This window comes from Pseudorca crassidens, chromosome 14, assembly GCF_039906515.1.
Source record: "Pseudorca crassidens isolate mPseCra1 chromosome 14, mPseCra1.hap1, whole genome shotgun sequence".
Taxonomy (NCBI): Eukaryota; Metazoa; Chordata; class Mammalia; order Artiodactyla; family Delphinidae; genus Pseudorca; species Pseudorca crassidens.
In genome coordinates, this window is record NC_090309.1 from 29,333,215 (window position 1) to 29,345,955 (window position 12,741).

At 52.6% G+C, this 12,741-nt stretch overlaps 1 protein-coding gene across 1 annotated transcript; it reads right to left on the reverse strand.

Moving 5' to 3' along the window:
* Positions 1–6,115: 6,115 nt before the first annotated feature.
* On the reverse strand, positions 6,116–11,823 carry SPR (sepiapterin reductase). The gene is made up of 3 exons (XM_067704726.1): positions 11,334–11,823; positions 10,473–10,763; positions 6,116–6,932 (listed from the first exon to the last, which is right to left on the reverse strand). The coding sequence occupies exons 1-3, from the start codon at positions 11,653–11,655 to the stop codon at positions 6,742–6,744; spliced, it is 804 nt and encodes a 267-aa protein (XP_067560827.1). The 5' UTR covers positions 11,656–11,823; the 3' UTR covers positions 6,116–6,741.
* Positions 11,824–12,741: the final 918 nt, after the last annotated feature.

Consider the following 12,741-nt stretch of genomic DNA (forward strand, 5'->3'; position numbering starts at 1 on the left):
GGCGGCAAACAGTGACCACACACACGTTTGGCTGGGGCCAGGGCAGGCCCATGTGTCTTCATATGTGTCCATATGTGTGCATACAGAGACCCTAGCCCCAGGAAAGAACACACCCTGCATGATGACCACTAACCCTCCTGAGAACACAGGTCTGGAGCCACAGATGCAAGGGCTTAGGCCTCATGTCCTCTCTTGGAACACCCTGCTCTGAGCAACACAGGCACCTATAGCCTGTCTACAATGTCCCATCCAACCTTTGGGCAGAAAGGGTGGTGATCTGGGGAAAGAGGGAGAGATAACCTGGGGGTCATGATGGACTTTGATGAGGCAGGTCGCGGGTGAGGCTGCCGGTGGGTGGGATGGGTGGCAGGGCCTTTGGACTCCCCATATCTTGACAGGGTCAGTTCTGTGGGTCTGGGGAGGCTTCCACTAGTGGGCCTGGAACTGTGGGAAGAGCTTTGACCCAGGGGCTGGGTCCCTTTGACCAGGGTTCCTGTTTTCTTAGGCTGAAAAGGCTGCTCTCCTTTCTGAATAGTTTCTGAGGCCTCTTCCTCATTGCTGTAAAATCTCTTTACAATAAGTTTAGATGAAAGCAGGAGGGCGTGCAAACACAAAAAAGAACTTCCTGACGTAGCGGGCCGGGGATGAAAACCTGGAAAGGCTCAGCAAAGAGAAGGGAGACAGAGCTCCACCCGGGGGTCCTTACCAGAAAGGGGTAAGCCTCCCTCGGCCTTATGCCCACTCTCCCTGCTCAGGATCTGAGGTTCTCAGACCTCTGTAGCCCAGAGTCAGTGTCCAAGCACATCCCCGGGCCCAGCAGGGAAATCAGCTGGGAGAAGAGCCAGCCAGAGCAGGGCAATGGCCTCAGTGCTCACAGAGGGAGCTGCATGCTGGGTGCATCCCTGGAGGTCAGGAGTAAGCCACAGAAGGAATCCCCAGCTATAATAAGAGGCTGCAGAGGATCCCTGAGATCCCAGGAGCAACAGACACGCGTGAGGCCAGCACTCATCACCACCCTTGTGGGATCCAGGGAGCTTGGCTACTTTACATCCCCACCTGAAAAGTGAGGACACCCAGCTGCTCCGGCTGTCCAGGGCCATGTGGCTGTAAGAGGCCAAATCAGGCCACAGACGCCAAGTCTGGTGCTGGGCCTCTCCCCGTGCGGGCCAGGAGGGAGTGGGCCTGCTTCTCTGGGTGTGGACTTCCTGGAGAGCCTCCGGGCCCTTGGGATCTCCGAAGGCCTCAGCATCCTCTGGGAGGAACAGGCGCACACACATGCACACGCTTTCACACTCACACACACAACCCTATGACAGCTTCTACATTTGGAGCTGACAGATGTGCAAGGTAACAGCTCGGCACCGCCTGTGCAGCTGAGGCCCTGTGTCGGAGTGGGATTATTTCCAGCGAGGCTCAGGGCGGCTGCGTGAGCGCACGACCGGGTGTGTGTGAGTGTGTGTGGCTTCTCTTGCTCTCTCTCCCTCCATCTAAATCTGTCTCACTATGTTTCAAATCTCTCTGTCTCTGTCTGTTTTCCTCCCTGTGTTTCTCCATCTTTCTCTCACTGTCCTGTTCACTCTGCCTCCGTCTTTCACCCTCGCTGTGTGTCCTGGATGCTCCAGAGAGGAGACCTGCCTCCTCTCCGCTCCCTTGCTTAGCCTGGTCCCTTTCCTGTCACACCCGGCAGGCCTCAAGGACAGACCCTTAGAGAAAGCCCGCTTTGTTTCAGAGGACAATGCAGCTGCCCCTGCCCTGGGCACAGGGCTCCTGCCCAGGGGGACAGAGTGGTGGAATCTGGAGCCATCCCGAGGCCAAGAGAGCAGCTCCTCCCTCCCTGCCTTGGTCACAGTCTTCAGGCTTGGCCTTCTTCTCCTACTGAGCCAGCTTACCCTGCCATTCATCATTTATGTGCAGGCCTCTTTTGCTTCCCAAAGTTGTCAATCTCCCTCTTGTTATTCCCAACTCCCAGCACAAGCTAAGCCTAGCCATGGCCCTGTGCTGATCCCAGATCTGGACTCACAATGACCCTGACCTTGGCCATACGTTGCTCACTAGTTCTGACCTCAGACTAACCCCAACCCTTAAGCCTGACTCTGTCCCTTGAACTTCCCTTTCTTTGAGGGGCTGGCTCCTTTGATCTCTGCCAATACCACCTGGGTTTGCAAGGTTCACAGCTCACTTTTTAAATTAATTAATGACTTTTCACAGCTCACTTTGTAATGCTGTAGCGCAAGTGGGGACATATCTAGATCCACTGAATTGGAGTCTGCGGTAAAGGAGAAACAATGGGAGAGCGATTTTTTTTAACTCGCTGGGTGATTCTGACACAGGCCAGTCTTACCTTTGTCCACAATACATACATGCGGGCTTTCCTTTAGGGATTCCAAGGGGCAATCCAAGGGGGGCTTGAACCCCCGCATGGGATGCCTGGGCTGGGTGGGGGCTTGTCTGCAGGGACCTGACTCCCAGGCACCGGTCATCACACCCAAGCCCTTTCAAATGCTTTACTATACACCTGGCAGTGGGCCACTAGAGCACTGACTTGTTCACTCTCTCATTCATTTTTCATCAAACACTCAACAAGGTCCCAGTGGATTAAGTCTGGGTAAGGTCTGTGGGATACACACAGCCCGTTGAGCCTGAGACCTTGGATCCCCAGGGTCAAGCTGGGCCTTGGAAGGGCAGGGCCTGGCAGGAAAGACCTCTGCAGCAGCTGGACCAAGACCTGAACCAGAGTATGGGCCAGACAGACTCCTGTGGCCCCAAGAGGAGGCACCGGGCCTGGAAAGTGGGAGCTAGGCCCCTCTCTTCCCTTGCCCTGGGGGTGGGGTTGGGGGACATGGGCCTTGGGCTAAGAGACCACTAGACAGCTTGCAGGTCAGTCAGCTGAGGAATCATCTGAGCCCGTGGAGTCAGCTGGGGGTGGGCCTGAGAGGTGGATCCCCCAAAGGAAAAAGGAAACTTCCATCTCCCTTCCTTTCTTTTCCTGACCCCTTCCTGAAAATCAAAGGTCAGGGCTCTCCCAGCTCACACTAAGGACAGTTAGGGCTGACGGGATGGGTGAAATGGGAGACAAAGGGGGTGCTAGGGGAGTCTTTCTGTGAGTAACAATAATTTGGGTGGGGCTGGGGAGGTGGGCTTTACTTCAAAAGTCCCAGAGAACGTCCAGCATTAGCCCCATCTCCCAGCACTGCAGGCAGAAGACCTTGGGATCGGGGCAGGGGAGCACGGACGGCTCATTCCCTCCTCTCTCCAGCCACGCTTTGACCCTCCCCATGCTGGTCCCAGAGGCTCAGAGTGAATCCTCAGCTAACGTCCCTGCAAGCTGCCTAGTGGCTTCAGGTCCACACCCCTTCGCTCCTCTACCCCAGATCACTGTCAGTTGCTCTGGGGGCCCCACCCCGGCCACTGGCAGTGCCCTTCGCCCACCTTCCTGTCACCACATAGGACCCCAGTGGTGAGGGCGCATGGCTGGGCACTGTGAGTGGGAATTACTGCACACACATCAGCACAGGGGGCTCTGTTCTGTGGGGAGAGACTGGGGGAGGGGAGGCCGGAAGGCAGTAGCCCAGAGCCCAGCTCTGAGGTGAGACACGGAGAGAGCAGGGTGGAGCACCGCCCCACGGGGTTTTCCTGAGTGGTGAGGTAGGAGCAACTCTGCACCTCCAGCCTCAGCTAACAGTGAACTCAAGCACCAGCCTGCATTTTATTCAGGGGACAAAGGACAGGAATTGGGGGTGGGGAGGGAGCTTCTGACCAGCCCAGTCCCAGCTGGTCATGCTCACAGACAGAGGTGCTGGAGCTCCCTGGGGTGGGCCTGGAATATTCCCCTCACTCTCCTGCTCCCACAGGCCAGCTGCTGGCCTCCAGCTCAGGGATATTAAACACAAAACAGAAAAACTACCAGCTCGTTCACGCCACAGACAAAGAAACCTTGTTTGTCTTTCGGCTAATCCAAAGCCCTGAACGGCAAGCAGCTGAGCTCTGGGCACGTGCAGGCATGTATTGTGTGTGTGTTCGCGTGCACTCCTGTGTGTGGTGGCCGAGGCCAGGCTGTGCACTCTGAGAACACTCGTGGCTTGTCCCTGGAGGCTGGCAAGAAAGTCTCCCTGCCCCAGTGGTGCAGGACCTGGGGAGGCTGAGTCCAGGCTAAGGAGCAAGATCTGGGCCAGAGCCCATGGATCACTTAGGAGGCCTGGGAAGCCTGCCGGGGAGAGTGATCCCAGCTCTTTCTGCCTCCCCAGTTCCCTGGGGGCCCCTGAGAGTCCAGAAGAGAGACAGGTCCAGGGTCTTTTCCAAGGCTCTTAAATCTCTGAGCTCAGAGAGGCTATGTCAGGTGTGGGAGGGCCTCGCCACCTTGTGGGGACATGTGGTACTCCTCATGAAGTCCCGGCCTTACCTCCTCCGAAGTCCTGGCCAACCAGCCCTCTGGAGAGGGAGTCAACCCCACGGGACATCACGTAGGGTTGTGCTTACTTATAGCGCCCTTACACTCCCATGGGAGCAAGGGCCAGGTGAGGAAATCTGTCCCACACCCACCAGATAGAGGGGGTAGCCCAGGCTGCACAGCCCCACCTGCAGTGGCAAATCTGATGCCAGCAGATGCAGCCTGACCACACTTAGAGAAAGGTTTGTAGCAAAGAATCTTAGAGCTCATCTGTTCTACGGAAACCGAAGCCCAAAGATAAGGCCCTGCCCAAGACCCACAGTATCTCCGACACAGAGCGAAGTGGGGCTAAGGGTTCGACTCCAAGGCTCAAGCGTTTTCCTGAGGGTCTGGTGAATCCAGGACCAGCTGTCCACACTGAACCCCAGTCCCACTGAGGCCCGGATTAGAGGCGGCGCAGTGAGAGTTCTTGCCACAGGTCAGCAAGGGGGAGGGCATCTGGGCCATGTGGAGATGAGGCTATACAAATGGGGCTCCAGGACGATCTGGATCTTGATATTAAAAAGAAATAAACTAGCATTTATGGGCACTTACTGCAATGCCAGCACTGTGCTAAACATTTACAAACATGAGGTCATTTAATACTCACAATGCCCCTTTGAGGGAGGCACCAATATAATCCACTTTTTTCAGACAAGGAAACTGAAGCAAGGGGAACAACTTGCCCTGGGTGGCAAAGCGGGGATCTGAGAACAGTGATTTTGACTCCACTGAGGGCAAAGGCTCTGCTGGACGAAGAAAGAGCATGAGTTGCTCACTCTCTCCCAGGGAACCTAGCAGGGCACTGCCAGCTTTGGCCCAGGGCTTGCCTCCAGAGATAGGCCCTGCCACTGGTTCTCCAGGAGGCACGGCCTCGGTGCGCCCTCTGCCGTGCGTGAGGAGGAACAGAGAGTTCTGTCCTGCTATCTGATGCAGGGCTGAGTCCTGAGACGGCTGGCAAGGACCATGGTCTCTCTTTCCAAATAAGGAACAGGGACAATGGGCTGGCTGGCTGTAGACCACCACCACTGCAGAGCTCCCAGCCTGGCCCACATCTACTGATCCACAGAAGGATGGGTTTGGTCGCACCCCTGGTTTCTCAGGGCTTCTCCCTCTTAGAATCTTGTCCACCTCCCCCAAAGGCATGTTGGTCCTAAGTCCACCCCACTGAGGACCAGGACCGTGGGCCAGATGGACGTTACCAGGAGGGCCCACGAAAGGCCCCCTTAAGAGCTGGGATCCACTCAGAGCATTGCCATGTGGATAAAGGGCAGAGCTGGGAATCCAAGCGAGCCAGGGAAAGTACCCTTCCCCAAGGGCTGGGGTAGCTGCGAGTCAAGCCCTGAATGCTGGATACTCTTTAAACAGGTGAAGGGTGAGGAAAGGGTAATAAAGACTGGGGTAAGAATAGGCAAAAGCATAAAGGAGGAACAGGTGTCTGGGCAAGTCACCTAGGCCAACTTTGTTTGAACTTGGGCTTACTACTGAGTGGAGCTCAGTGAGAAAAGGCAGATAGCCCCAAGACAACGCTGCAGGACATAAGGGCAGCACCCCAAGTTTGGATTAACTGCTTCAGGAACACCCCTTGGGTCCAGCAAACCAGGGACTTAGTCATGGGACCTGTACCAGAATCGAAAGCAGGCATTAATAAAGGACAATCCAAAAAATAAAATAAAACAAAATAAAAAATAAAGGACAATCCATGTTTTATTTGTATCTGCCTTTAACATGTACATAAACTCTCGGGGCCCTTTCCCCCATCTGGTGGATACATGGTAGGTTCTGGAGGGAGGAAGCATTAGAGTTAGGATACAGAGTTCACCTGAAGGTCCTGCTACCCTGAGCAAGGAGCTTCCCTGTGGGCTGAGACTTGCGCTGTCCTCCCTTCCCTCCAGGCCATCTGTGAATCGACACAGGCCCTCCTATTTGGCCCTAGCTCATCCCCTCTTCCCCATGGACTCTTCCCTCCTGCCATGGGCAGAACCATCCTCCTTTTTTCAGTGTTTTAGCTTCTTGTCCTGTTTTTCCCATCCCTAAAATTCTATTCCTGGGGAGAGAGAACACCAGCAGCCATAACTTGTCTCTCCTAAGCCTACTCCTAACTCAAGGTGGTCAATACAGACTCCTGAGAACTGGGAACTCCAGCCCCCTGGCACCCTCACAGCTGGCTGGATCCGAGGGCAGGACAGTAAGCATGAGTGCTTATCTGCGTAAGGCAGTGTTGGCAGTGCCACTGTGGCAGGATGTGGGGAGGCACAGGACTCCTGGGCATGCCTGAGAGGGGAAAGAAAGTCCTAAGAACCAAGGACGTGGGCTTATTCATCGTAGAAATCGACATGGGCTCCAGACTTGAACTTGTCCTTTTGCAGCAAATTCAGAAGTTTCTGGGCTGATATCCTGCAATCCACAAGTTCCCCTTTTGTCTTCAGATCCTGCAGCCTTTTTCGCAAGTCTGGGTCCACAGAGGTCTCCCGGGCTAACTGCTGCATGTCTGTGTCCAGGGGACCTAGGGGATGAAGAGAAGAAGATGAGGCAGGGGCCCATGATGTATGTGTGGAGTTGGGTGGAGTCAGGTGTGGCCAGAGGCAACGCCTCATCTTGGCTGACACATGGTCAGGATCACCAAGGCTCCACACTGTCACCACTGAGCTCCAGACTCAAATTTCACTGTCCACTAAACATGGTCCCTCTAGACCACCAAATCTACAGATTCACACTACCCTATCACCCCTTCCCCAAGCCCCAGCAGCCAAGTGCAGAGAGAGACACCATCCCCATGGGAGAAGAAGACTGAAGTGAGCACCCAACTTCCTTGGGGGCTCCCGAGTCAGCCTGACTCCAGCACCAGGCCAACTCCCATGGCCCTAGGTGGCCCAGGGCCTGCCTCCAGAGATAGGCCCTGCCTATGAACCCAGGCCTCTAGCTCATCCTGACACCCAGCTCCAGTGGTCCCAGCAGCCCCAGGCACTTCCCAAAGCCCCAGGCAGCTCCTGGAACTCCAGGCTCCTAGAGGGCCCCTGAGAAGCCAGGCCCCTGATCCACTCCAGCACCAGCTGGCTCCCATGGCCTCAAGTGGTTCCCATGGCGCCAGGCTCCCATGAACCCAGGCTTCTGGCACACCCCAGCACTAGCCAACTCCCGTGGCCCTACATGGCTCCTGTAGGTCACAGTGTCTGTGAACCTAGGCTTTAGGTGGGCACTCTCAAACCAGACTCCCAGTTGGTCTAGTGCCAGGATGACTACTGTGGACCCAGGCTTTGTACCCACCCCAGCAACAGGCTGCCTTAGGACTCTAGTGGCAAAACTGCCACAGACATCACCAGATGGCCCACCCAGAATCACTAAAAGAGTTGACTGGTGAAGGGCTCTGCCTACTGAACTCAGTCTATAAAGACTGGAAGAGGTGTCTACTTCCTCAAATGTACAAATACCAACACAAGGCCACAAGATCATGAATAATCAAGGAAACATGGCACCACTGAAGGGAAGTAATACAACTCTGATGACGGACCCTAAAGAAATGAGATGTATGAACTGCCTGACAAAGAATTCAGAATAATCCTCTTAAAGAAATTCTGTGAACTCTAAGAAAACACAGACACCTAAATGAAATTAGGAAAACAATGCATGAACAAAAAGAGAAGTTCAACAAAGAAACAGAAACCATTTGGAAAAAAACAAACAAAAACAAACCAAAATCTAGAGTTGAAGAATACAATGACTGAACTGAAGAATTTGATAGAGTTCAACAGCAGACTCAACCAAGCAGGAAAAATTAGTGAACTAGAAAACAGGGCATTTGAAATTATCTAGTCAGAGGAGCAAAAAGGAAAAAGAATGTAAAAGAGTGAAGAAAGACTACATGAACTAAGGATTACCATTAAAAGAAACAATCTCTGTATTATGGAGTCCCAGAGAGAAAAAAGGAACAGAAAGCTTAAAGAAATAATAGTTGAGAACTTCCCAAATCTCTGAGAAGAGATTTGCACATCCAAGTTTATGAAGCTAATATTTCAACCCCAAATTATCTTCTCCAAGACACCAGGACTAGATAGTTTCACTGGTAAACTGTGTCTGTTTTTTATGCCAATACCGTAATGTTTTGATTACTGTAGCTTTGTAATATAGTTTGAAATCAAGGCGAGTGATGCTGGAGAACTTTGTTCTTCTTTCTCAAGATTGCTTTGGCTCATGAGGTTCCATACAAATTTTAGAATTGTTTGTTCTATTTCTGTGAAAAATGCCATTGGAAATTTGATAGGGATTGCATTAAATCTGTAGATTGGGTGGGATAGTATGGACATTTTAAAAATATTAATTCTTCCAATCCATGAGCATGGCATCTTTCCATTTTGTACCTTCTTCAAATTCTTTCATCAATGTCTTATAGTTTTCAGTTTACAGGTCTTTTACCTCCTTGGTTAAATTTATTCCCAGGTATTTTATTCTGTTTGATGCAACTGTAAACGGGACTATTAATTTTTCTTTCTGATACTTCATTATTAGTGTATAGAAATGCAACTGATTTTTTACATTGTTTTGTATCCTGCAACTTTACTGAATTTGTTTATTAGTTCTAACAATTTTTTGGTGAAGTCTCTAGGGTTTCCTATATATAATATGTCATCTGCAAATAGAGACAGTTTTACCTCTTCCTTCCCAATTTGGATGCCTTTTATTTTTCTTGTCTAATTGCTCTGACTGGGACTTCCAATACTATGTTGAATAGAAGTGGGAAGAATGGCTTCCTTGTCTTGTTCCTGATCTTAGAGGAAAAGCTTTTAGCTTTTCACCATTGAGTATATTAGTTGTGGGTTTGTCAACTTCCTCACGATGTCCAGGGCAGCCCCCTGAAATGTAACCCAGTCACATGGCACTCTAGAGTTTGCTCTGCTCCTGACTATGGTTTCCATTTGCTCTCTGTTGACTGAGTGAGTCCTAGGCTGAGCTCAGGGTGGGTGCTGAGTTGAATATTAGCTGCAAGAATAACTGTATTACGTTAGGGAGGGACAGAAGGAGGATTGGGTACTAGAGAGCATAAGGAAGTAGAAACTGCATTGATCATGGCCTTGGAGGCAAGGTTTGATCCTGGCTATGCTGCATCTGGACTTTGGTCGGGTTAATCTACCTCTTTGCCGCTAGGGTTCCAAGGGGAATAGACTACTGGATCTCTATCTAAGTTGCTCAGACATCATGCAACAGCTATGTCACCACCTTCTAATTCCAGCAACCTCAAGCTGAAAACAGAAGCCTCACTCTTAACAAAGGTGTACAGTGGCATCATGGTAGGATGATGAGAAACCAGACCAAGTACCACAAGACCCCCTACCCTTTAACTTTCATGAGGACGGGGCTCTATCTTATTTATCTCAGCATTCCCCAGTGTTCCAGCACAGTTCAGCATGGGATGGTCAGCATTCAACAATGTCTGTCTGCTCTTCATTCAGCTAACATTCACTGCGGACTGGCTCAGTGGGGTGCTTTACTAGGTGCTGGGGATATAAAGATGAATAGTGCATAATGCCTGCTTTCAAGGCTTTCCTATGCAGAGAGAGAAGTAGAGAAGTATATACAGATATAAAGATAATACAGTGTGATAAGTCCTATCTAACAATTACAAATGCTAACAATTAGATAGCCCTTCACAGTTTGGGATCACTTTTACATGTTTTACCTCATTCAGTCCTACAAACTGCCCTGTGAGACAGGTAGCATCTTCCCCGTTTCACACGAAGAAATGAGGTACAGGCCTGGAATTCAAATCCTAATCATCTCTCAAACTTTAACATCTCAGACTTTCTGGCCCCACCCCCAAGTTCAGGCAGCTGCCCACTCTCAATCCATACCTGATAACTACAGCTCCCTACCCCTGCCAGCACTAACTTTCTTGCAGCCTATATTTCCCTTAAGGAGTGATGGGTCATGATTCAAGGACAAAATATTCTATGGGTCCTTTCCTGGAGGAGACAGAGAAGGCTCCTTGCCCAGTCTCCAAAGGGTAACCAGCCGGTTCTGGGGACAGGGATGGCAGTAATGCTTCACCTACCTGGGGCATAGCTCAGCACCCTCACACTAGGTTCCTCTGCGGCCAGAACCTGGAACATCATGTTACGGGCAGCCTTCCCCGCACAGTACGGTGCCCAGCCCTTGAAGGGCTGCAGGGCACAGACGGACGAGATATTAACCACAGTCCTACTGAGCCCAGGACTGTCCGGGAAGGCCTTCAGAATGCTGGAAGTCAGACAGAGCATGGAGGTCAGGTTCAGAGCCCAGTAGTTGTTCACTTCAGCTGGGTCAGCCAGGTCTACGAAGCGTTTGGACACATCTCCAAGACTGCCTGAAAAAACAGACCTTAGGAATCACTCAGGGCAGGCGGGGTTTTCTCTTCTCCCAGCCCTCTTCAAACTCTTCCAGACACCTCCTTCCCATCCAGACCTAAAGGAGGAGTCTCCCTAGTGCTTCTGAAGACACCTCCCTCTTCCCAGCTCTGCAGACACGAATACCTGGGGAACCCACTCACCTGAAGCTTCAAAGTGAGAAAGCGCACGCCCTTCTCTGGGGCTGGGGTTCGGGGGAACTCTGGGGGCCATTTGGAGAAGTGGGGGAATTTACTTCTGCTGGGAGACCCCATGCCCTAACTCACGCCTCCGCCAGAGAGCGCTGAGCAAGACGATCAGAAAAGTTCTTGGCGTTGAAAGGTGAGGGGGGGAAGAAGGGGGAGAGAACGAGCCCCAGACATCACCAGGTCTTCCTCCACACCCCGCTGAAACTAGGGCTTTCAGGCGTCTTTTCAGACTTCTGGGAGTCACCTTTAAAGCTCTAAGAGGCGGGGGTGGTGAAAGGGAGGGAAAACAGAACTGGACGCTAAGCAGTATGCCAAGCGCTCACACGCCGGCGGGCGTCTTACCGGCATTGTTGATGAGCAGCACTCGCTGCAGGCCTTCGGGCCTGGGGAGCTCGCGCAGGGCACCGAGCAGCTGCTGCAAGCCGGCCTCGGCGCTCAGGTCGGCGGTCACCCGCACGAGGCGCAGGCCGGGCCACTCGGCGCCCAGCTCGGCCTCCAGCTGCCGCAGCGCCTCGTCACTGCGGGCGCTTAGGACCAGCACGGAGCCAGGCGACAGCAGCGGGGCCAAGAGATGGGCCAGCGTCCGTCCGAAGCCACGGGAAGCCCCGGTCAGCACGCACAAAGCGCGCCCCAGGCCTCCCACCTCGCCGACGCAGCCCTCCATACCTCCTACCTCGGCAATCTTGAGCCGCGTCCCAAGACCCGGAAGTGACCGGGGCGGCCTCGGTGGGAGGGGCCGCGGTGGGAGGAGGAGGAGGCCCCGCCCGGTGCGGGCGGGAACCTAAGGCTTCGGGCAGAGACCGGCCGCCCCTACTTTCTTTTGCAGTTGGCAGTGGAAGTGGAGTTGTCTGCAAACTCCGACAGAGCGCGAAAGCACTAAACCGGAAGGGCGGGAGGCGCGGCCCCCACCGGAAATCCTAGCCCAGTGCTGAGCGCGGGCCTCGTCCTTTACCCTGCTAGTCAGTTCAGTACCCCGCTGGGATGCATTCTCCTCCGAAGTCCAGACCCAACTTTCTTGCATAAGTGACTTCCTCCAGGTCAGGCCATCTTGCTCCTTGCTGGGCATCCCTGCACGTGGCACGTGCCAGTTTAGGGACTGGGGACCCTACTGGGCTAGGGAAACTCACCGCCCCCGGGAGCGACCTTTGGGAGAACACAAGTCTCCCCTCCATCAGATGTAAGAACCTCTTTTCCCTACTTGGCTCTGTGATCGCACTGATTCCCCTGCCTCTGAGATTTCTCACTCCTTCTGTCCCTAACGGTCTGTGTTCCCAGGGATCCTGCACCCACTCATGCTACGCTCTTCCTAGTAGGCAATTCCATCTACTCCCACATTCGAGTTTTCGCAAATGATCATCTAAGTCTGTACGTCCAGGCCTGTGCTTCAGAAAACGCACATTTCCAGCTTTTTTCAAGGAGAGAGGGAAGATGGGAAAGTTGGTAGACAGCCCCAGATCTCCTTAAAAAAGGAGTCTCTTAAGAGATTAGCAAGGGCAGCAAGCAACCTCCATAGCGCAGCCCAAGTCCTCACAGTGCTGTTCCTGTCCTGGGGACAGACAGCAAAATTGCCTTTCAAGGCTCCTAGCAAAATGCGTTTTGCTCCCTTGTTCTTTGGGCTGTCATTATAAACACCAGAACAATTTGAGGGAAGCTTTTCACTTTCCACTTAGGTGCCTTTACCACAAGCTTTTTGTAAAATGTACAGCCCAGACTGTACATCACTGTGGAACATATTCTAAGAAAAAATGAA

Excerpts from the sequence above, each read along its gene's own strand:
- SPR (XM_067704726.1), bottom strand. The coding sequence starts at position 11,655 with ATGGAGGGCTGCGTCGGCGAGGTGGGAGGCCTGGGGCGCGCTTTGTGC. Across the intron at positions 10,764-11,333 it reads GCTGCTCATCAACAATGCCG|GCAGTCTTGGAGATGTGTCC; the intron begins GTAAGACGCCCG and ends CTGTTTTTTCAG. Across the intron at positions 6,933-10,472 it reads GGTGCTGAGCTATGCCCCAG|GTCCCCTGGACACAGACATG; the intron begins GTAGGTGAAGCA and ends TTCATCCCCTAG.